The sequence below is a fragment of the Euleptes europaea genome, chromosome 17 (assembly GCF_029931775.1).
Source record: "Euleptes europaea isolate rEulEur1 chromosome 17, rEulEur1.hap1, whole genome shotgun sequence".
In the NCBI taxonomy this organism is placed as follows: Eukaryota; Metazoa; Chordata; class Lepidosauria; order Squamata; family Sphaerodactylidae; genus Euleptes; species Euleptes europaea.
Genome location: NC_079328.1, coordinates 45,622,991 through 45,645,607, shown reverse-complemented (window position 1 = coordinate 45,645,607; position 22,617 = coordinate 45,622,991). Strand labels below are relative to the sequence as shown.

Below are 22,617 nucleotides of genomic sequence, written 5' to 3'. Positions count from 1 at the left end.
CCTTCCAACTCTATGATTCTATGAACATGGCAAAAAAATAATTTATTAATTTAAAAAAGAAAAATGTTACACATAATTTTTTTAAAAAGCAGTTCATTTGTTTCTCTTTGCTTTGTATGACCAGCTTTCAAGAGCATCTGGTCATTTTTTAAAAAAAAAACGAAATCCTTGAGAAGATGATATATTTCTTTTTAAAAAGTCACTGTGGTTCAGTCATCCTTTTTGTCTGAGGCCGCTGAATTGTCATCTTCGCTGTTCTGAGGATAGATTTTATTGCTTGGGCCAGAGGTCTTTTTCGAGACGGGAGATTTCAGAGAGGGGTGGTGATCATCAACTTCCGACTGTATCTGGACTTGGCATCGCTGTAGCTCAAGATAGGTGGTGAACAGCTTGGCATATTCGGGATGCTTTAGGGCAAAATCTCTGAACTCCTCTGAAAATTAAAAAAACAAAACACTTAAGTTATTTTTTTAATATTGTGCAGAGCATAATTCACAGAACGGGAAATAAATTACAAGCTAAGTCATCTGTATTTTATAAGAATATATCTTTATTGTTGTCTGGCTGGTACCGTATCAATAAACATATACAAGCTAGGTAATCTCTGGTTTCAGGCAGTTGACTCCTCATGGGTACAAGCGTGAGAGCCAGCATGGCGTAGTGGTTAAGAGTGGTGGTTAGGAGCGGCAGACTCTAATCTGGAGAACTGGGTTCAGCCCTCCACTCCTCCACATGAGCGGCGGGCTCTAATCTGGTGAACCGGGTTGGTTTCCCCACTCCTACACATGAAGCCAGCTGGGTGACCTTGGGCTAGTCACAGTTCCCTTCGAGCTCTCTCAGCCTCACCTACCTCAAAGGTTGCCTGTTGTGGGGCGGAGGAAGGAAGGTTTGATTCTTCCTTAAGTGGTAGAGAAAGTCAGCATATAAAAACCAACTCTTCTTCTTCTACAAGGAGTTGTAGTATGTTGAGAATTAGGGAATCTACCCAACACATTTTTAACCTCCGAGACACCTTCTTCCAAGACTCTGAGGTCAGCATACATGGTTCTTCCCTCCTCTGTTTTATCTTTACAACAACTCTAACAAGTAGATTAGACTGAAAGTGACTAGCCAAAGGCTCATGACTGATGGACTGGATTTAAACCAGTCCTAGTCTACCGATATACAATTCCACAATCTCAAATACTACCATTGTCTTCATGGTATTCTGCAGGAAGCAATGGCAGCTCAACAAAGCACCACTCACCGTAAGAGAGCTTATTCGTCTTGTCTGCATCTATTTCCTTAAAGAGTTTAGAGACATCGAGGTCAGGAAGTCCGAGCGATGCCCGTACGACAGAGGCAAATTCATCTTCTGATATAACGCCGTCATCATCAAGATCAAAGAGCTGGAAGAAGAATGAGATTGAAAATAAGCCTGTGTTGTAGATTAGCCAGGAGAGTAAACGGCCCAAGATAGCTTCCTGGCTGAATGGGGATTTGAACCTGGTTCTGCCAAGTCCTAACAGCGACACCATATGTGATCTTGGCACATTTACACCCCAGCCAAAGTGTGTTTTCCCCCAGTCAGTCTTGGAATGCACAGATCCATCTGACATTCCCAACAGTCTCATTGCTTGTCATTCAAACCATCCATCCAACTAACCAATTCTTTAAAAATTTGTTTATAGCTAATATTTGTAGAAATGAAAGCTTCCCCTCCCCAAAAAAAGAAGAAAAAGAAGTGGTTTTTATACCCTGCATTTCTCTAGCATAAGGAGTCTCTAATCAGCTTACACCTTCCCTTCTCCCCATGCAACAGGGATCTTGTGAGGTAGGTGGGGCTGGGAGAGTTCTGAAAAAACTGTGACTAGCCCAAGGTCATCCAGCAGGTGTAGTGGTTAAGAGAGGTGCTTTGGAGCGGTGGACTCTGATCTGGAGAACCAGGTTTGATTCCCCACTCCTCCACATGAGCAGCGGAGGGACTGCCTCTCCTGGTATGTTCCCCGGAGGACTCTTCGTTCAACTAATACCAATCTTTTGGTGGTCCCTGGCCCGAGGAATGTCCTGCTGGCCTTGACCAGGGCCAGGGCTTTTTCGGCCCTGGCCCCCGCCTGGTGGAATAGCCTCTCGAGTGAGACCAGGGCCCTGCGGGACCTTAAAGACTTCCACAGGGTCTGTAAAACAGAGCTATTCCACCAGGCTTATGGTTGAGGCCAACCCTCAACATTGCTGTATCTCAATCCATCTGCTCGCCTAGTTAAAACTTTTTACACCTAGAGGCACCTAAGTAGCTTTAGGATAATTGTTTTTTTTATAATTTTAGGGCTATTTTAAATGATGTTTTTATGGTTTTATTAATTCAATGGGTTATTACTCTCCTGTAATCTGCTCTGAAGGAGCCCCATGGCGCAGTGTTAAGCTGCAGTACTGCAGTCCAATGCTTTGCTCATGACCTGAGTTCAATCCCAAGGGAAGTCGGTTTCAGGTAGCCGGCTCAAGGTTGACTCAGCCTTCCATCCTTCCGAGGTCGGTAAAATGAGTACCCAGCTTGCTGGGGGTAAAGGGAAGATGACTGGGGAAGGCACTGGCAAACCACCCCACAAACAAAGTCTGCCTAGGAAACGTCGGGATGTGACGTCACCCCATGGGTCAGGAATGACCCAGTGCTTGCACAGGGGACCTTTACCTTTACAAGCCGCTCTGAGCCCGGTCTCAGCTGGGGAAAGCGGGGTGTTCAGTAGAAACAACAAACAAACAAACAAATAATGACAATTGAGTCCAACACCCCTGCTTTAAAGGCTTACAGCTCTGCTTACTTACCTTAAAGGCCATCTGAATAGTTTCTTCTGTGTTGGCAGGATTGCACAGAACAGACAAACCGATCACATATTCTCTGAAATCTATGGTACCATCTCCATTCTGGAAGGAAGAAAAAGGCAGTCGTCATTAACTTTGGAGTGGGACGGTGGTCTTCTTGGCAATATTCTCCTTTTCTGAGTGCAAGAGAAAGCCCCCTCCTTAATTAAAAAAGGAAGCATTGTAGCCTGTGATCTCCCACTAACATCCCAAATGGCATAGTTTAGGGAAAACGTTGCTTGACTCATTTGTTTGGAAGGCAGAGAAAGCCAGGGTGTGAAATTTGGGCAGTTTTCACCACACTTCAGGGAAGGGCTTTCTGAAGACTAGATTTGAGGATGTGCGCTAAAGTCCTCCATAGAGTGACATCAATTTAATAAAGGGGCTTCCAAATTCTCAACGCTCCTCCTTCGTCCTCACGCAACTAAGTGAATATTCCACCGTCATGACTTGAGTCATCAAATCGGGGTCCTGCGTCATTCGTGGAGAAGGGAAAGGAGAACGTTAAGCGGTGCTGGACCGCCAGCGGTTTGGCCCATGTCCTGTCCGACGCATGTGCAGTCCTATCCCATCTTTGCCCAAGCTTTTAAAGTGAGCTGCACCTCGATTCCCACGGTGCAAACGTCAGACTGGTGTCTTTTTGAACAGAAAAGGGGGCTGTCAAATCGAATTCTGGGACAGATCAATATAACAGCCAAAACATGAAAAGTCGACCCTGGAATTCAGTGGAGGAAAGAGCCACGAGTGTTCCAACCCACGGATTTCACGGGCGTGGAAACCAAGTTGCAAGAGAGGTTGACACCCTGGCCTTCGGGCTATTGGCTGACTGCCAGTCTCAAGAGTATGTGACGAAGAGCCGCGCCTAAGGAGAGCAGAATGCAGCACAGACTGGGAGAAAGCGATGAAGGTTTAATGGCTTCTGCATAGGGTAAGCACTTCAGCCAGCTGGGAAGAAGACAGTCGCCCCCCAAAGAGTTTCCCTCTTTGATAATGCTGCCGAGATCACACGCCTGGGAATGTTCTGCTCTCAATTGCTGAAGCACAACGCAGAAGGGTTCAAGGACCCTCATAACTTTACAAGGATCTCAGGGTGGGGCATATCTGCTGCTGCTAGGCCAAAGTGCAGGAAATCCACATGATGAGTATTCCAGGTCTCCGTCTGTCCTACCTTTCTTCCACCAAGCTGAAGGGGCTGTCCTGACTCTGTTTTTACTTAGTTATTGTATGTATTTATTTTATTACATTTCTACCCTGCTCTCCCCAACCCGAAGGTCAGGCTCAGACCGGCTTATACAATCTAAAACATAATAAAAACAATAACACATTTAAAAATATAATTTAAAATACAATTTAAAATAGCCCCACAATGCCCTTCAATGGCGCGAAAACCCCCCAAATAGCATTCTGCAGGTGGCAGATGAATCTAATCACCCTCCAAGGTGGTATAGAAGGTTTTCTTCATGTCATCCTCAGAACAACCCCGTGAGGCAGGATAGGCTTAGAGAGAATGACTGGCAGAAGACCAGCCATTGATCTGCATGGCTGAACGGAGATTTCAACTCTCCAGGCCTAGTCTATAGGCTAACCATTAGACAACACTGCCTTTTTAGTCATTAGGGACACAAATACATGCTTGAAGTCATATGAATATACATGGGGACCTCTCAGGAACATACAGGTTGCTGTATGAAATGGTTTCAGAGGTTAGCCATGATGGTCTGCTGTAGAAAGCTAGATTTGAGTCCAGTAGCACTTTAGAGACCAACAAGATTTTTGGGGTATGAGCTTTTGAGAGTCAAAGCTCTCAGATATATCCAACGAAGGGAGCTTTGACTCTTGAAAACTCATACCCCAAAATCGTGTTGGTCGCTAAGGTGCTACTCAAACATAGCTGTATGAAACTGGTAGTGGCTAGTTTTGAATGCCACATATTTCCAAGGGTAAAGACATATTTGGAACTGTGAATACGGAAAATCCTGGACAAAGAAAGGATTAAGCCACTTTCCTTCCACCCTTCTCTGCTCTGGCATGCTCTCCTAAGGTCTCCTTGATTTCAGTATAAAATGGCTGTCAGTGTTGACATATGCATCACCGGTAGGATTGCCAGGTCCCTCTTTGCAACCGATGGGAGGTTTCTGGGGTGGTGTCTGAGGAGGGCAGGGTTTGGGGAGGGGAGGGACTTCAATGCCATAGAGTCCAATTGCCAAAACTGCCATTTTCTCCAGGTGAACTGATCTCTATCGGCTGGAGATCAGTTGTAATAGCAGGAGATCTCCAGCTACTACCTGGAAGTTGGCAACCCTAATCACCAGGTAACATGGAGTTAGCTCTTACAAACCAGCTGCAATTGTTCAAGCAAAGCCATTCTAGAACTGATACCCACAATGATAAGAAGGCAGACAGGGCATTCCTGGGCTGGGTGGGGAGATGAGCTGTGAAAATAGGTGTACTTAAAGAAAAATAGGAACGGATTTGCTGCTGTGTGCACCTTGCCAAGACAGTATGAATCATCCTTGGCACTCTCCATTCTGTTCATGGGCAAACAACTACCTTTAGGACTGACAAAGCAAAAAAAAAAAAAGGAACCTTCTTTGAAGCTGTATAATCAAGGAGAAAATACAAAGGTCCCCATGAAGAAAGTAAGCCAACAGAACTGAATAGTAGGCTGAAGTTGAAAACCCTCTTTAGAAACAGAACAGATTTTGGGCCTTGGGGAGGGGAGGATAAAAAATAATAATTAAGACCCCAGAAAGAGAAGACAGGATGCCATTCACTGCAAGCTGAAAATTAATACCTCAGGAAGAAAACTTCTTGGTCAGCATTTTGCATACTGTGCTGGTTTATAGAGTGTGTTCTACCCCTCCGTCCCCACTGTGCTGGTTTATAGAGTGTGTTCTACCCCTCCGTCCCCACCGCCCCACAGCAGGAAGTGGTGCAGTCTGATCTGTTCCCTCCACAATCCTAATCCTGTTTCACCATTTTTGCAATTTCCAAGGTATGACATTGCTTTCCCCGTTCCCTGCTACAAAAGAACCCCACAAACCACCACAAATCTTGCATCAAAAACTATCCATGTTTATTTTCTTTTAATGGAGCTCCTCCTTGCTCAGAAAAACGCAGCTATTTTGCTAGTGCATGCTTAAGATTCAAACCCATCCTCAGGCAAAATAATGCAGTTCGAAATCAAACACACCTTACAAGCGAAGCCATTCTTTGTCCGTTTGACCACCGCCCCCCAAAAAGCCCCCCATAAGCAGAAAGAATAATCACATACATCACTCAAAAGGCAGAAAACACTTTAAACCCAATAATCTGTCCAAGTATAATTTTTAAATTGCTTTCAGCACTTCTAACCTACTTCTGACCTACATGATTGCTCCTACACATTGCACCATGCATGCACAAGAAATCGGTACATGCCTATAAAATGATACGGTTGTTTTTAAAATGCACGCTGGCAAAAGTAACTTCTAACAAAAGTAACTTCTAACTAAAGTACTTTCCAAAGTAACTTCTAACAAAATACTTTCAGATGGGTTACTATGTTGGTCTTCACTGGAAGAGCAAGATTTTTGAGTCCAGTCGCACCTAAGAAACCGAAATGTTTTCCAGGGTATGAGATTTCCAGAGTCAAAGCTATCTTAGTCCTTCTTGTAGCTGATGGAGCAAATTTTGACTCTCAGAAATATACTTTGGAAATCTCATTGGTTTTTAAGAAGAAGAAGAGGAATTGGTTTTTATATGGTGACTTTCTCTACCACTTAAGGAAGAATCAAACCAGCTTACAATCACCTTCTCTTCCCCTCCCCACAACAGACACCCTGTGAGGTAAGTGAGGCTGAGAGAGCTGTGACTAGCCCAAGGTCGCCCAGCTGGCTTCATGTGTAGGAGTGGGGAAACCAACCCAGTTCACCAGATTAGCTTCCGCCGCTCATGTGGAGGAGTGGGGAATCAAACCCGCTTCTCCAGATCAGAGACCACCACTCCAAACCACCGCTCTTAACCACTTCACCATGCTTGCTGTACTACTGGACTTGAATCTTGCTCTTCCAACAAAACAGTGCATATTACAGAGGGGGGGGGATACTAAAATGAGTGCTCCCCCTTCCCAGGAACCAATTAAGAAAAGCCTGGCCTCAGGAGGCACTACGGTTTAGCCCAAAGGGGCTGCTTGCAGTCCAAAGCTGGCCCGAGCATTGCACATTCCACATCGCTGGCTGCCCGGCCTCACGAATACATGGTCAACTGCAACCAGTCTTCCATGTTCATCTGGACCTTCCCATCTCCACGTCTGTCCAGGGCCTTGAAGGCACGGAACATGCCATCAAGGCGCACCAGGCAGCCGATGAAGCTATTGAAATCCATGCTGCCATCTTCCTCGTCGGAGTACCGGCGCGTGATCAGGGCGTACAGCTGCTCGTGCAAGCGGAACCCCGCGGCCTTGAAAGCGGCCGGCAGCCGGGGCCTCTCGATCGCCCCTGAGGTGTTCGAGCGGTACTCCTTGTACACACCCTGCCATTTCTTGATGTTGTTCCACAGGTACTTGAACTGCTCGAAGCCCAGCTTGCCCGTTGTGTCATTGTCCATGACTGCCACCATGCTCCGGCAGGTGTCCAGGCTGAATCCCCCGCTCTTCAGGTCCCGATGCCTGGCCACCACCTTGTTCAAGATGTTCATCAGCTCCGTGGGGCACACCTCCATGTCGTCTCCGGCCAGCTGGGCGAAGAGCCGGCGGAACTGGCGGACCTCCTCGCTCTCGCTGGCCTCTACGTTGGCAAAATGGCTCCGGGCCTCCGGCGGCGGCTCAGGGGTATACTGCGCCGCTGCCTCACTGATTACATTCACGAGGCCGCCGACGAACCCGGCGAGGTTCCCTCCTTTGTTGCCACCTGAACCTCCTGCCAAGAGGCCTCCGAGGCCTCTGACGAGGGCCCCTCCGGCACCACCACCACCGCCACCACCTCCACCTTTTCCTCCGGTGGCAGCACTTAGCAGAACCTCAGCGAGGAACATGGCGAAGGCACTGAGAGATCTACGAAGCGAGCAGGGAGCTCAGCACCTTCCAAAGCCTTTCAGGGTGTCTGAGCAGAGCAGAACAGGGTGTGGGCTACAAAAAACCGCTCATCTGCCAGTGAATTAAAATCCACCCTGCCCGTACACGCCTTGCACAGCCGGAATCCACAGCGGGTGAAAGACCCCGCCTGCTGCTACCAGTCAGAGAAAATTCATTCTTCTTGCTGCGCATGTGCAGTTCTCACATTCCTTTGGCTGTTCTCACATTCCTTTGGCTGCTTCGTTCAGTCTTGCCTTTCTGTGGTGGTGGAAATTGCTGTCAAGTTGCAGCTGACGAATGGCGACCCCGTAGGGTTTTCAAGGCAAGAGATGTTCAGAGGTGAACACATGAAGCTGCCTTATACTGAACCAGACCCTCGGTCCATCAGTCAGTATTGTCTACTCAGACCAGCAGTGGCTCTCCAGGATCTCAGGCAGAGAGGTCTTTCACATAATCTACCTGCCTAGTCCCTTTAACTGGAGATGCCGGGGATCGAACCTGAGACCTTATGCACGCCAAGCATATGCTCTACCACTGAGCCACTGGCTCCTCTCCATGGCTCTCCAGGGTCTCAGGCAGAGGTCTTTCATATCATCTATTTGCCTAGTCCCTTTAACTGGAGATACTGGGGCTCGAACCTGGGACCTTCTGCATGCCAAGCAGATGCTCTACCACTGAGCCACAGCCTCTCCCCGGTGGTTTGCCGTTGCCTGCCTCTGCATAGAGACCCTGGCCTTCCTTGGTGGTCTCCTATCCATGTGCTAACCAGGGCTGACCATGCTTAGCTTCTGAGATCTGGTAAGATTGGGCTAGCCTGGGCCATCCGGGTCGGGGCCTGCCTTTAGACCCATCCTTCATTCACCTACCAAGGCGTGACCTTGCCCATCACCTAGGCACATGATTTCTGGACTGAGATTTTATTACTTTACTTTAATGATATTGTTCACATGGCCAATTCGGCCCTGAACAGACTGAGATTTTATTAAGCTGAGCCTGCCAGAACTGTCTTTTCATTTTAACACGGAGGAGGGGAGGGGAGAAGCAGTCTTACCCTGTCAAAGAGCGCAAACAGTTCTTGGAGAACATCGGAAACGGGCAGCTTCAAGTATCCGGCAAACTCATCGATTTGGATCCTGCCCCCTTTCGAGGCACGGGCGATCTCAGCAAACTGATCCAGTTGATCTCGGATACTGCCCCAGTTGAGACTGTCGGGAAGGAGGAGCCCGAGGTTAGTGGTGTTAAGCATTACCAGAAAGACAGTGCACATTTGGGTTCATCAAAGCCAGCTCAGATTTCCCTCACCCAGACGAAAAACTTGCTCTGCTTTATCCAAATACAGTCTGTCAAATATTATAGCTTGTGCTAGCTATCACAAGATGATGATGAAGAAGAAGAGTTGGTTTTTATATGCCGACTTTCTCTAAGGCAGAATCAAACCGGCTTACAAAGAGTATAAAAACCAATTCTTCTTCTTCAGGCTGATCCTACATTGAGCAGGGGGTTGGACTAGATCGCCTATATGGTCCCCTCCGACTCTATTATTCTAGTTTGGCCCTTTGAAAAGTACTATGTATCTCTTTGTCTTCTTTTGTCACACACACACATCCAATGACACTCCTGCAGACTTAGCAAGAGTCTAAGTGTCACATTGGACAGTTTTCACAGACGGAGCCTCCACTCGGATCAAACCACTCACCTCAATTTTTTGCTGATCTTGGTGAACTCTACCAAACCGGCTTCCATAGGCAAAGTCAGCTGCCCTGCCGATATCATCAGCCGACAATCTTCATAGGTATGGTCCGTAACAGGTACATCCAAAACACTGCAATTAAAGAAAAAGTTATAAAAGTTAAAAGGGGCTGTGGCTCAGTGGTAGAGCATCTGCTTGGCATGCAGAAGGTCCCAGGTTCAATCCCCAGCATCTCCAATTAAAGGGACTCAGCAGGTGGGTGATGTGAAAGACCTCTACCTGAGACCCTGGAGAGCCCCTGGCGGTCAGAGTAGACAATACTGACTTTGATGGACCAAGGGTCTGGTTCAGTATAAGGCAGCTTCATGTGTTCATGTAATCCTATGTCATGCAATGGGGGGGGGGGAGTCCAGAAATGTTCAAGTTTAAAACAAGGAGCACTAACGGAAGGCGTGGATGAAAAGTAGAAAAGGTAATCATTACACTTCAGTACAATTTTGGTCTTAGAATATTGTTGCACATGTTCAAAAGGTGGCAGAGGGTCACTGGCAAGGATATGAAGGGTAAGCCAAGACCTGTGCGGAGAGAGACAGGTGAGGATGTGAGCAAGCCATGCAGAGGACCTCTATTTGTCTGCCCACATAACTTGTGCCAGACTCGTGATTGGATATTTTTTCCTTTTCAAACACATGTACAAATGCGAGAACATCCAATGCTCGAGGCACCATAAATGAATTGATTGTGGCACTATGGAAGTTTGCGCTACAATTGTCGGCCTTTAAAAAAGGTGCCACAGGACTAGCTGTTTGTGTGTGTGTTTCCTTTTTCAGACTAACACCATTTCTGCTGACACAGCAGTGACAGCTCCTGAAGTGTCTCCCTTGCTAAGAATGTCTCAAGTTGCCTTATACCAAATCAGACCATTGCTCCATCAAAGTCAGTACTACTTACTCTGATGGAAGTTTCTCTCCAGGGTCTCAGGAAGAGGTCTTTCACACCACCTATGTACTGACCCTTAACTGGAGCTGCCAGGGATTGAACCTGGGACCTTCTGCATGCCAAGCAGATGCTCTACCACTGAGCCAGGCCCCTCCCACAAGCCAGTTCCAAATTACCCAGCCTTATTTCCAAAGTGTAACATGCATTAGCATTTATCCATTTTTTAAAAAATCCACATTTTGCAAAGAACCTTATGTACACCATTCGCCATAGCTTCCAATCTAGGATTGCCAGCTCTGGGTTGGGAAATACCTGGAGATTTTTGGGGCGGAGCCTGAGGAGGGTGGGGTATAGGAAGGGGGAGGGACTTCAATGCCATAGAGTCCAATTGCCAAAGTATCCATTTTCTTCAGGGGAACTGATCTCTATCAGCTGGAGATCAGTTGCAATAGCAGGAGATCTCCAGCTAGTACCTGGAGGTTGGCAACCCTATTCCAATCACATGCTCCATGCTCATAACCACTGCACTTATACAATGTACAATCTGACCCAGAAGGGCTGATCTAGTGTTCTTCATCATGTATCGAGCCATTCACAATGTTAGCCAAAATGCTCGGTTATGAATAATATGGGGAAATTAGCGTTCAATAACTGGCAATGGGCATAATCTAGGGATCGTTAACCAACGTTTACGGGAATCCAATCCGAGACACAATAGAAAAGACGAAGGCGACTGAAATATTGTTTAAAGATTTACTTAGTTCTTAAATATGTTCACAAGCACATAAATTCATTTATACAACGTTCATTCAGATTCTAAGAGCAAAAAGAGAGGAGCATAGGGACGGTCGCCAATGTGGCAGGTCCAGATGACGGGTTATACGGTACCTGTCCTGAAGAGGAGATGTCCTGGGTTCCGTAGGCTAAAACACTGGGGTAAGCAGGGGCAGAGTGGAGGGGTTCCCGGGGAATCACCCAGAGAAGAGGGGGGGTAGAAGGATTGGGCTACGCAAAGCCCCAACATGTAGAGTGATGGCAAGGAAGCCAAGGGAAGACCTAAGGTAAGGTATGGATTTCGGGGACCCCAGTTATACTATTTTCCGAGGGGGAGGGTGATTGGATTACCCTCGTGGTTCCCAAGCTAAGACAAAAGGTGACAAAAGGATCAACGATCGGCTACCAGGGTGGGGGAGTGGGATAATTTAGTAGTCTATACTATTCCATTGATTTGCGCAGCCCTGGGGGAGTCAGGCATCGTTTCGTTGATGGGTTTTACTGCTCATACACAGGATGCACATTACGATGTCCGGGAATGCATGGCTTTGCATAGCCGGAGGAATGGTGATTATTTGTTGTCTTAACGTCTCGATGATTAGCTAGTTAAGTTGATCAGTTCAAGTGGGGGGAAGCGCTGCCGGTGTGTGCAGTCAGCTCTCTGAAATTTGGCTTTCACTGGAACAGGGGCACTGCATACGGAGGACTCCCTCTGGTTCACTGGAGGGTTGATCTGGCCTCTGCTCCTTGACTGCCGTTTCGTGGGATGACAGAGCGCTCCTTTCCAGGCAGCTTTCAGGCTTGCCGCTTGCTCTGGAGAGGCGGGGGCACGCATCGATTGGGGTTGCCATGACCAGTCCGGGAAATAAGCGACCCATATCGTAACAACAACATAAGACTATTTTTGCAAACCAAAACCAAACCACAATTCCTACCATGCCATTTTGCTGCGGACTTTGTTGGCAAAGAGAGTGGGGGAATTCTTCTCTTCGCCGGTTGGGCTACAGACGGGCAGAAACTGGGAGGGGGGGAAAAGAAAGAAGACTCAGTACAAAACTTATTCAATGGGACATGTTTGCAGAAGCAGCTCCATCCAGGTTGCTTGTGGGGGGTGGGTAGGGGGGTTAACCATCCAGGGAAGATAAACCTATCAACCACTAGATGGCACTAGAGACTTAAACATTTCACTGTCATCCCACAATGCAAAATGTTCCACATAAGGAGATGAATTTAGGGCCGTGCTTGAAATGTACAGCTTGTGTTGGCTGCAGGTGTCTCCACGTGCCTGAAATAGGTTTTTTTTTTGTCTGCGTTTCTTTCCAGTTTTGTAGAACTAGTCCGACTGTATTCCTTTCCCTAGATTTAAGCGCTACTGGCTGTTCATCTACCATTTCACACTTTAAAAAATAAAGAGGGGGCAGGTGAAAATTACTATTTCCTTGACACTATAGAGAGAAAAGTTGCCATGTCTCTCACACAATTCACAGATCTACTTGACAGCAGATAACACAGTATCCGCTTCGATCCCAGATTCAATCCCCGGCATCTCCAGTTAAAGGGACTAGGCAAGTAGGTGATGTGAAAGACCTCTGCCTGAGACCATGGAGAGCTGCTGCTGGTCTGAGTAGACAGGGTCTGATTCAGTATAAGGCAGCTTCATGTGTTCATCTGTGTGTCATAAATATATTACTACCTGAATAAAACAGGTAATATCGTGCAGTATTATTTTGTGAGCATGCTAAAACAATGCTTGCTAGGGAATCCTCCTTTGCATCTCGGCTGAGTCTAAGGCATTACACCTTGCCAATAAGAAAGCTCGTCTAAACGTATGGATTTCTAACTAGCGGAAATAGTTTGGCAAGGAAAAAGTTCTGTTAAAGGGTATCTGGAAGTCCCATGGTATTATTTATCGGGGATCTTTGCAGTCTGATTGAACCTTTTTATACTTTGTAATGTGCCTTAGATCTCAGGGAGGGCTATAAATGAAGTCAACGATAAAAGAAGCAATACCAATATGCTGTTAAAGTTAGGTCAGGGTGGGGTCAGTAATCTTACCCAGGTTTAAAAAACAAGAGTTCTCTGGTGCTTACCTCAACTTCAACATTTGTGTATGCCTGGCACAACGTCAGAACCAGTGCCTCTAGGCTGGAAGAGAACAAAGAACAGAACGTCACAGTTAAAACTGGGTGGGCAATGGCTTGACTCAGGCCCCTTTCAGATTACCGTTCTAAACCGGATGTTATCCACTGTTGGCCCAATTCCGAGTAAAGCAATACAAGTATGGGCGTTTCATACAGCTCCTATCCATCTATGAGACCTCTCTAAAGCACTCTGGCATTTTCAAACTGTGCCGTGTGTCCCCCGCTGCCTTTTTTACCGGCACGTTCATTTTTAACTTTTTTTAAAAAATGTTCTAAGATTAGCGCTATAGCATTAGAACACCATAGCAATCCGATGTATTGGAATGCTGGTGGTACAGCAATGAATTGCTATATCGCCAGCATTTGGATGTGTTGAATTGCTATGGTGTTATAGTGCCATAGTGCTAATCTTAGAACTTTTTTTTTTTAAGACTAAAAAAGAATATGCTGCTAAAATAGGTGGGGAAAAAGCGTTCCTTTTGGAAGCACTCCAGACATTTTAAACAGCACACTGCAGCAATTCAGAAGTGCAAGGATGAACTGAAAATGGGAGAAAGTAGTTTTCAGAAAAACCGGCTAAAGAAGAGTTGGTTTTTATATGCCTACTTTCTCTACCACTTAAGCAAGAATCAAACCGGCTTACAATCACCTTCCCTTCCCCACAACAGACACCCTGTGAGGTAGGTGGGGCTGAGAGAGTGTGACTAGCTCAAGGTTACCCAGCTGGCTTCATGTGTAGGAGTGGGGAAACCAACCCAGTTCACCAGATTAGTGCCTGCCACTCATGTGGAGGAGTGGGGAATCAAACCCGGTTCTCCAGATCAGAGTCCACCACTCCAAACCACCACTTTTAACCACACCACAGAGCCAAAGGATGCCAATGGGACACAAGTGGCTTTGTCTGAAAAGGTTTTTTTTAAAAAAATCCGTCAACATGGTTGTGTCTGAAATGGCACACAAAAAACCTATTAGCAACTGGCTGCTCAAATAGATTATGATAGTTTGAAAGAGGTTCTCAATACAGGATCTTCCATAATCTGAAAACATTGCTTTGTTCAGCACATGAGAAAGGGACAGGAGGACTAAATCCTGACCGAGAACAGCCTTCCAAAAATATCTGAGCTGTTATTAATCAGAAGCTCATGTCTGCAGAACATCAAATTACAAAGCACCACCCTGCCTGCTTCCTAACCTTGTGTGTGTGTGTGTGTTAAGTGCCATCAAGCCGCTTCCGACTTATAGGCAAGCTCATATCTTGCAACACTCGCAAACAGGAAAGAAAATATGTCAAAAGAAGTTTTGTTACTGAACGGGTTTGAAAGCACGCCACACTTTTTGGACGCAGATAAGCAATGACTACTTTTCATGCGCTTCTGATATGAACCACAAGTACAGAGGCTGCAGATTCTGGGGTCTACTGACTCCCCATGAGAGATGGTTGAACATACAAAGCTGCCTTATACTGAATGAGACCCTCGGTCCATCAAAGTCAGTATTGTCTACTCAGACTGGCAGTGGCTCTCCAGGGTCTCAGGCGGAGGTCTTTCACATCATCCACTTGCCTAGTCCCTTTAACTGGAGATGCCGGGGATTGTACCTGGGACCATCTGCATGCCAAGCAGATGCTCTACAAACTGAGCCACATGCTGAAACATGTTAATTGCTCTAGGGCAGCACCATTACCCACCACTTTCTGTATTCCAGATTGTCAGATAGGATTGGGAGAGGAGGCTAGCAAAGGGAGCTTTGACTCTTGAAAGCTTATTCCCCCCCAAAAATCTAGTTGTTCTCTAAGGTGCTACTAGACTCGAATCTAGTTATTCACTGCAGACCAATGTGGCTACCTTCTGAAACTATCTCCCAATGGTAGACACTTAGTGAGACCAATGGCAGGCCTCTCAGGCTGAACAAACACAGATTCTTCCCTTAATTATCCCCAATCACTCTGTCATAAGAACATTAGAAGAGCTCTGTTGGTTCAACCAGTGGTCCATCTAGTCCAGCATCCTGTTACACATAGCAACCAACCAGCTCTTCTGGAAATCCAACAGCAGGGCATAGAGGCTGAGGCCTTAATTAGAACATAAGAAAAGCCCTGTTGGATCAGGCCAGTGGTCCATCGAGTCCAGCATCCTGTCTCACGCAGTGGCCAACCAGTTCCCCTAGACAGCAACAGGGCAAGGCCTTCTCCAGATGTTGCCTCCTGGCACAGGGATTCAGAATGTGGAGGAGGTTCCCTTTAGTCACCACAGATAGTAGCCACTAATAGACCTCTCCCTCCATGTCCTTTGTCAACTTCTTCATCTCAGGTTAAAAGTGCATGTTTCTTTGAATAGGGGACTTTTTTTTCTTGTACTTTGCAAATCACAGGAACACTGACCGAGTTGAGACAAAATACATAAATGAACTCCCTGTTCAACCCCCCACCCACAAATCCGCAGGGGATAAAGCATATGTCCCTCTCAAGCCTACACAGTCAGTTCTTACATTATTTAAAAAGGACCAGACTCTTTAAAAGCACTGGGTTCTTGGGCCCATCATGCAAAAAAGGGAATTCAGTATGAAATGGAAATGCCAAAAGCAGAAGTTTGATATAGGAGGGAAACTTGTTGCTGACCAGTGTTATTTTTACATAATGGTTTGGTAACCCAGCAGGGGTTTTGTATGCAATCCTTAAAAATCCTCCCTCGTTTACATGCTTGCTAACCCCCCATGCATTTATGGTTCAGCTTCACTTTGTGAGTTCTGACTTGAAAGAATTTTAATCTGGATGGACCCAAAATCATGGAGTAGCAAGATCCTGAACTGCTCACAGACAAGACTGTCTCTTGAACACTAAATGATTAATTGTCGGTCTTTTAACTTTTTTTTTAAAATGTACATATTAGGGGAGGGGCTGTGGCTCAGTGGTAGAGCATCTGCTTGGCATTCAGAAGGTCCCAGGTTCAGTCCCTGGCATCTCCAGTTAAAAGGATCTGGCAGAAGGTGATGTGAAAGACCTCAGCCTGAAACACTGGAGAGCAGCTGCCAGTCTGAGCAGACAATACTGACTTTGATAGACCAATGGCCGGATTCAGTATAAGGCGGCTTCATTTGTGAACCTATTTGTGAAGTAGATTAGCAATAGGAGAGGGGAACTTACAAGGTGTTGCCCTGCCATGTCCACGTGACAGTATCCTAGAGAATATAGAAGAGATTCCCAATTAGACATGCTAAAAAAAACAACTCTATATACGCAGCTGAAGCAGAAAAGGAAACATTGTCATTCATTAGATGAACAAATGGCAAACTCTGGTCGCAAAAAAGAGAATCCTGCTTCTGGTGGTTAAGTGGAAGGCAACCAGGAACACGGCCTTTTCTCTGGTGGGTCCTAATCCTAGGACCTAAAGAGATATGATATTGGGAGATCCATGAGCAGATCTTTCCAGGGTTTGTTTCATAAATGATAAGAGTATCTACGTAAGCCTCAAATCTTGATCAGGACTGCAGGGTGGGGGACGAAGATGGGATTTAACCTGTCTTTCTCCCCTGCACGATTTCAACAAAAAGCCACCATCCTGCAACATTATTTGACTTGGGAAGCAAGAGCGAAATGGGTAGAGTGACAGGCTGGTCTTGATAAAGTAAAATTATATGGGGAGGGATGGTCAGACACCTCTTTTCAGACAATGGCCTCAATTCAAATAGGAGCCTGCTCTTCACCTTAAAACAAAAACCTTGAAAAAAATCATGGTCTAGCGCAGAGATGTAGAAGTCATTTGTTACAAGGGCTGGATATGTCACTTGGTCGGGCCGGGCCAGGTGTGCTATAAAATTTAATGCAGGGTACCGTAGATACAAACTTTACAGAAGGCCCAGGCAAAGCCAATAAATGATATTATTTTTTACTTAAGATACAACCATGCTTAAAACAATAACACTCTTCAGTATTTTCTTTTATTTAACAGTCTTTGATCATTGACACCTTGGGATTGGGGGGTTGGCGGCCTCAGCTGGTGAGCCTACAATGGGCTTGCCAGCCCAGATCGGGGGGCGGGGGGAGACTGCCTTGCGGGCCGGATAAGAGCTCTCAAGGGACTGGATCCAGCCCGCAGGCCGTATGTTTGACACCCATGGTCTAGCGAGATGGAACAGTGGGAACTGGGGAACGAGAACTGGTTTATGACACAGGGTAGGCATACACAAGCCAGCTCATCTTTTGTTAAATTCGGCATCAAGCAGAGACCTGCATGAATGACCGGGCCGCTCCCACGACAGACAATAATTTCCGTCCCAGTCAAACTGTGGAGAAGTTTTTCTGGCTGACGTAGGCAGACTGAATGATTCGCTCCGTGGTCACGATATGAAAACCACCATCGAGTGATCACTTTTTTCATTGAAAAACAATAAATAAATTGAAAAAAACATACCCGCTTGTTGGTGTATCGGATCAACACTGGCTGAACTGGGACAGCTGGAATAAAGGCCCCTGAGAATACAAGTCGTTTGTTAAATCAGACCGGAAAACCATGATGGGGATAACTTACGTGGAGCCCTGATCTGTCACACAGTATTAGTTAATATTAGCATTAAATATTTTACATGCCCCCCAACCCCAGTTTTTCAGCACTAAGGCATCCGAAAGAAAATAATGCTTACCTTGCTTAAAAGTGATCAGGCATGAACGGTTTGTGCAGGTGCCTTCTGGAAAAATCAGTATCTGGAAGGAAGGAAGGAAGGAAGGAAAGGGACACACATTTTTCATGAAACTTAACTATTGTACACACACAGAACGTGGCAATTCGTACTGAAATATTAAAACCACATACTCAAACATGAACACTACACCATGCTGGCTCCCCATTTCTTTCTATACTGTCTTTCTAGTACAGATATATTCAAGAAGTTTATCTGAAAATCTTTTGTAACCCGAGGAAAGTTCATGGAGAAGATTTCCGTGAATGGGCAGCAGCATAATATAAAAAGATAATGGAGAGCCCAAAAAGGTACAAAGATGGGAAACCAGAAAGATCCTGGGGTTAGGACACCTCATCTCGGAGGAAAAGATAAAGCATATTCAGTTCAGAAGAAGAGTTGGGCATAACCTACGGGATTAAGAATGGTCAGGAGAAAGCAGATAAAGAGACCACCCAATGAAACTAACTGGCAGAAACTCCAGGGCAGGCAAAGACAAAGTAATACTTTATACAACTTAATTTCTTGAGTTCACTGCCAAGAAAAGGTATCACAGTCACTCTTCTTTTTTTGCCATCAAGTCACAGCTGATTTATACCTGTGGCCAGGAGTCTTCTGAAGTTGCCCGTCTGTTTATTTCATTGATTGTCTTGTTCCGAGAATCAGGGTCAACGCGGGATACCAGTATGGGCTGAAGTGCTTGAAGAATTCCTATTAGAAACACAAATATTACTGTTCTATGTTTTTGTTTTGTTTTTAACGTTGAGGCTCTTCCTAATTTGCTGATTTATGACTTTTATATGCCATGTGTACATGGTGCAGTTTTTACATGCAACTGATTCAAAAGTTCAGTGTCAGGTTCAACGCTAACGGTTCTACTAAACGTGGCAGTGGTGGAGTAGGGAGATAATGATGGCATATTTATCACCATCAGGAAAGATCCAGGGCAAAAACTGGAACTTTCAAAATCAGAACAGCATATTCACAAAAGTCAGTAACAGCCCCTGTTGATCTGCATACCTGCCACAACTGGGAAACCAGCTGCCCAAGAAGATGTTCCAACTGTGGGCATACAAGAGGACAGGTATACGCATACAGACCTGCCGTCAAGTTGCAATCGACTTATGGAGACCCCAGGAAGGGGCTTTCAAGACAAGTGAGAAGCACAGGTGGGTTACCATTGCCTTCCTCTCCAGAGTCTTCCTTGGAGGTCTCCCTTCCAAGTATCGACCCTGCTTAGCTTCTGAGATCTGACGTGATCGGGCTGTACCAAGCCACCTTCCCTCTGTCCTCTTCTCGCGTGTGTGTGTAGAAAGTGCTGTCAAGTCATAGCTAACGTATGCCGACCTCCATAAAGGGCTTTCAAGGCAATGGAGAAGCAGAGGTGGTTGGTCATTGTCTTCCTCTGCAGTGTTCCTTGGAGGTCTCCCTTCCAAGTATGACCCTGCTTAGCTTCTGAGATCTGATGAGATCGGGCTGTACCATGCTACTTCCCCTCCTGGACCTCTAAATGGGACAACCCAAAATAATTTCCCTCACCAGAAAGGGGGAGGGAATGTTATGTCATGGGGAAAAGCACAAAATCTAACAGAAGCTCATATTCTCATTCAGCCACAGGGGAAAGTGAGCCGCCGCTCGCAAAGACACATACTGCCGAGGATGGGGACCCTGAGGTTCTCCGTTCTTGACACGAACGATGGCAACCCGGCGACAACGCAGGCAATTCCGTCAAAGAAGGTGGAGTGAGGGGCCACGGTGAAGATCGGTGCTTCTTTGCGGCTGGCCGGCCGGCCTTTCACTTTCACGCGGAAGCCCATGACGAGGAACAAGGCACGGCCCAAGAACCTGAGGCCGATGTTGGATACGAACCTTACGAAGAGGACAGGAGGACAAGAATCAGAGCCAGGAATCTGGAGCTCGGCTCATGACAAAGGTCTCCGGTGCTGATTTTAAATGCAAAAGAACGGATTGCCCAGGCAAGATCAACAACCTCCTACCCTATCGCCAGCAAGAATTGACCTCCCTGCCCAAATTCCCCATCAAATCTAGTGGGATACAGCATTGTATCCTGCCTGTTAAGCTCGGTTTTGCTTAAGGAGAAGGTTGTTGCAAATTAAATAAAGCAAGCACATTATTTGCCCACACACAAATGGTCTTTAGTGGGGAAAAAATAACGCTTCCACAAGAGAGAGAGAAAGACTTTCCTATTCACATATTCTCAGTGGGGTTCTTACCTTTTCCACCCTACAGCAGGAACAACCCCTTTGTGACTGTTGCAAGAAGTTGCCAGGACTGCAAACGGCCACGCTACGATCAAAATTAGCAGCATGCAGAATAACCGGAGCGGGAGCAGAAGAATTCCAAACAGGACAGCCTGGTAAACGAGAGACAAGTTGAATCAACAGCAGCCACACTGTGCTTACTGAGAGATGTTCCAGGCCCAGTCATGCTCTGCCCTCTCTCCACTCTATGCATAAGCTAGAAATAAAGACCCTCAGGAACTCTGCAGTTTCGGGCTGAAGGGCTCATCATGTATTGGGTTTAAGAAGAACAAACGGGTCAACTGGAGTTGCCGAGGCCAAGAATTAGTAGGGTTGCCTGCTCCAGGTTGGGAAATTCCTGGAGATTTGGGGGGAGGAACCTGAGGAGAGCAGGGTTTGGGGAGAGGACAGACATCTGTGGAATATAAGAAGAAGAAGAGTTGGTTTTTATATTTTCCCTTTAAAGGAGTCTCTTTCTTTCCCTTTTAAGGAGTCTCAGAGAGGCTTACAATTTCCTTCCCTTCCTCTCCCCACAACAGACACCTTGTGAGGTAGGTGGGGCTGAGAGAGTTCGGAGAGAACTGTGACTAGCCCAAGGTCACCCAGCCGGCTTAAATGTGGAGGAGTGCGGAAACTGACCTGGTTCACCAGGTTAGAGTCCCCCGCTCATGTGGAGGAGTGGGGAATCAAACCCGGTTCTCCAGATTAGAGTCCCCCACTCTTAACCACTACACCGCGCTGGCACCACACTATACGCCGTACGGCCCACCTTCCATAGCAGCTATTTTTTCCAGGTGAACTGATCTCTGTCCATTGTAATCCCAGGAGATACCCCCCCCCGGGACTTTGGCAACCCTATTAGAGATGCCCCAATATTTGAGATTCTCCCCCAGTTGTGGAGCTCTGAAACAGCCAGTCTTGTTTTTGAAGTCTGCGTCCGAAATCTCCCATGGGTCTGTTTATTACCGAATTGTGCAGAGAGCATTGGGCACGTATTGTTTGCTGTAGCTTCCAACTCCCTCTGTCCATTCATTACCTCCTCCTACAGCTGAACCCACACAGGGACATGCATGCAACCCTGCTGGGAAGTAAACAGCTTGGGAACGGCAGGAACAGCATCCAAACAAGATCCAGCTTGATGTAGTGGTTAAGAGCGGTGGTTTGGAGCGGTGGACTCTGATCTGGAGAACCAGGTTTGATTCCCCACTCCTCCACATGAGCGGTGGATGCTAATCTGGTGAACCAGGTTGGTTTCCCCACTCCTACGCACAAAGCCAGCTGGGTGACCTTGGGCTAGTCACAGCTCTCTTAGCCCCACCTACCTCACAGGGTGTCTGTTGTGGGGAAGGGAAGGTGGTTGCAAGCCCGTTTGAGTCTCCCTTAAGTGGAAGAGAAAGTTGGCATATAAAAACCAACTCTTCTTCTTCTGGATATTAGGGGGGGATTACAGTAAGAGTTGTTCGACAGTGGAATCGGCTACCTAGGGAGGTGGTGAGCTCCCTCTCACTGGCAGAGGCTGGAAAAGCACTTGTCAGGGATGCTCTAGGCTGGACTTGCATTAAGCAGGGGGTTGGAATCAATGGCCCGTATGGCCCCTTCCAACTCTATGGTTCTATGAGGGTCCTGATGTTACTGGGAATGGAATTGAGCCAGGGCCGAAAAAACATAGATGCAACGGTGATTGTGGACGAGATTCTTCCTCGTTCCCTCACGTTCACTGCTGGGTCATGCTATAGTTACAGCATTGCTCAGCAGGGAAAGTCTTCTTTTTAAGAACTTTAAAGGGCAAATGGACTGCCTCGTTTCATCTTGAAAGAGGAGTTTAGCTCTACCTTCTCCCCATGGCGGAGAACTACCAGATGGACTCCCCACCCTCAGCCGCTCTGCAGTTTCCCCTTTTTGAGAAGGATGAAAGTAGGCTTATGTTTGATCCGGTTTAAAGGGGAACACCCCAAAAAGTCATGCTTGGAATGAACACAGCATCATGTGGACAATTTCATTCACGGGTTTCCTATATTCCATGAAGGGGAAAATCCCCATGCTGATATGGTAGAAGAAGAAGAAGAGTTGGTTTTTATAGGCCGACTTTCCCTACCACTTGAGAATCAAACCAGCCTATGATCACCTTTCCTTCCCTACAAAAGACACCCTGTGAGGTAGGTGCGGATGAGAGCGCTTGAACAGAGCTGTGACTAGCCCAAGGTCACCCAGCTGGCTTTGCGTGTAGGAGTGGGGAAACAAATCCAG

At 46.5% G+C, this 22,617-nt stretch overlaps 2 protein-coding genes across 2 annotated transcripts; both read right to left on the bottom strand.

Annotated features, from left to right (window-relative positions):
* Positions 1-208: 208 nt before the first annotated feature.
* Positions 209-20,453, bottom strand: LPCAT2 (lysophosphatidylcholine acyltransferase 2). The gene is made up of 13 exons (XM_056862236.1): positions 20,344-20,453; positions 19,761-19,978; positions 18,708-18,820; positions 18,074-18,134; positions 17,845-17,903; positions 16,578-16,612; positions 13,385-13,439; positions 12,230-12,312; positions 9,588-9,713; positions 8,943-9,096; positions 2,803-2,901; positions 1,247-1,388; positions 209-433 (listed from the first exon to the last, which is right to left on the bottom strand). Exons 1-13 carry the CDS (start codon positions 20,436-20,438, stop codon positions 210-212), a joined length of 1,464 nt encoding a protein of 487 aa, XP_056718214.1. The 5' UTR covers positions 20,439-20,453; the 3' UTR covers position 209.
* Positions 7,001-7,851, bottom strand: CAPNS2 (calpain small subunit 2). Its single transcript, XM_056862238.1, has one exon. The coding sequence runs from the start codon at positions 7,849-7,851 to the stop codon at positions 7,066-7,068; it is 786 nt and encodes a 261-aa protein (XP_056718216.1). The 3' UTR covers positions 7,001-7,065.
* Positions 20,454-22,617: the final 2,164 nt, after the last annotated feature.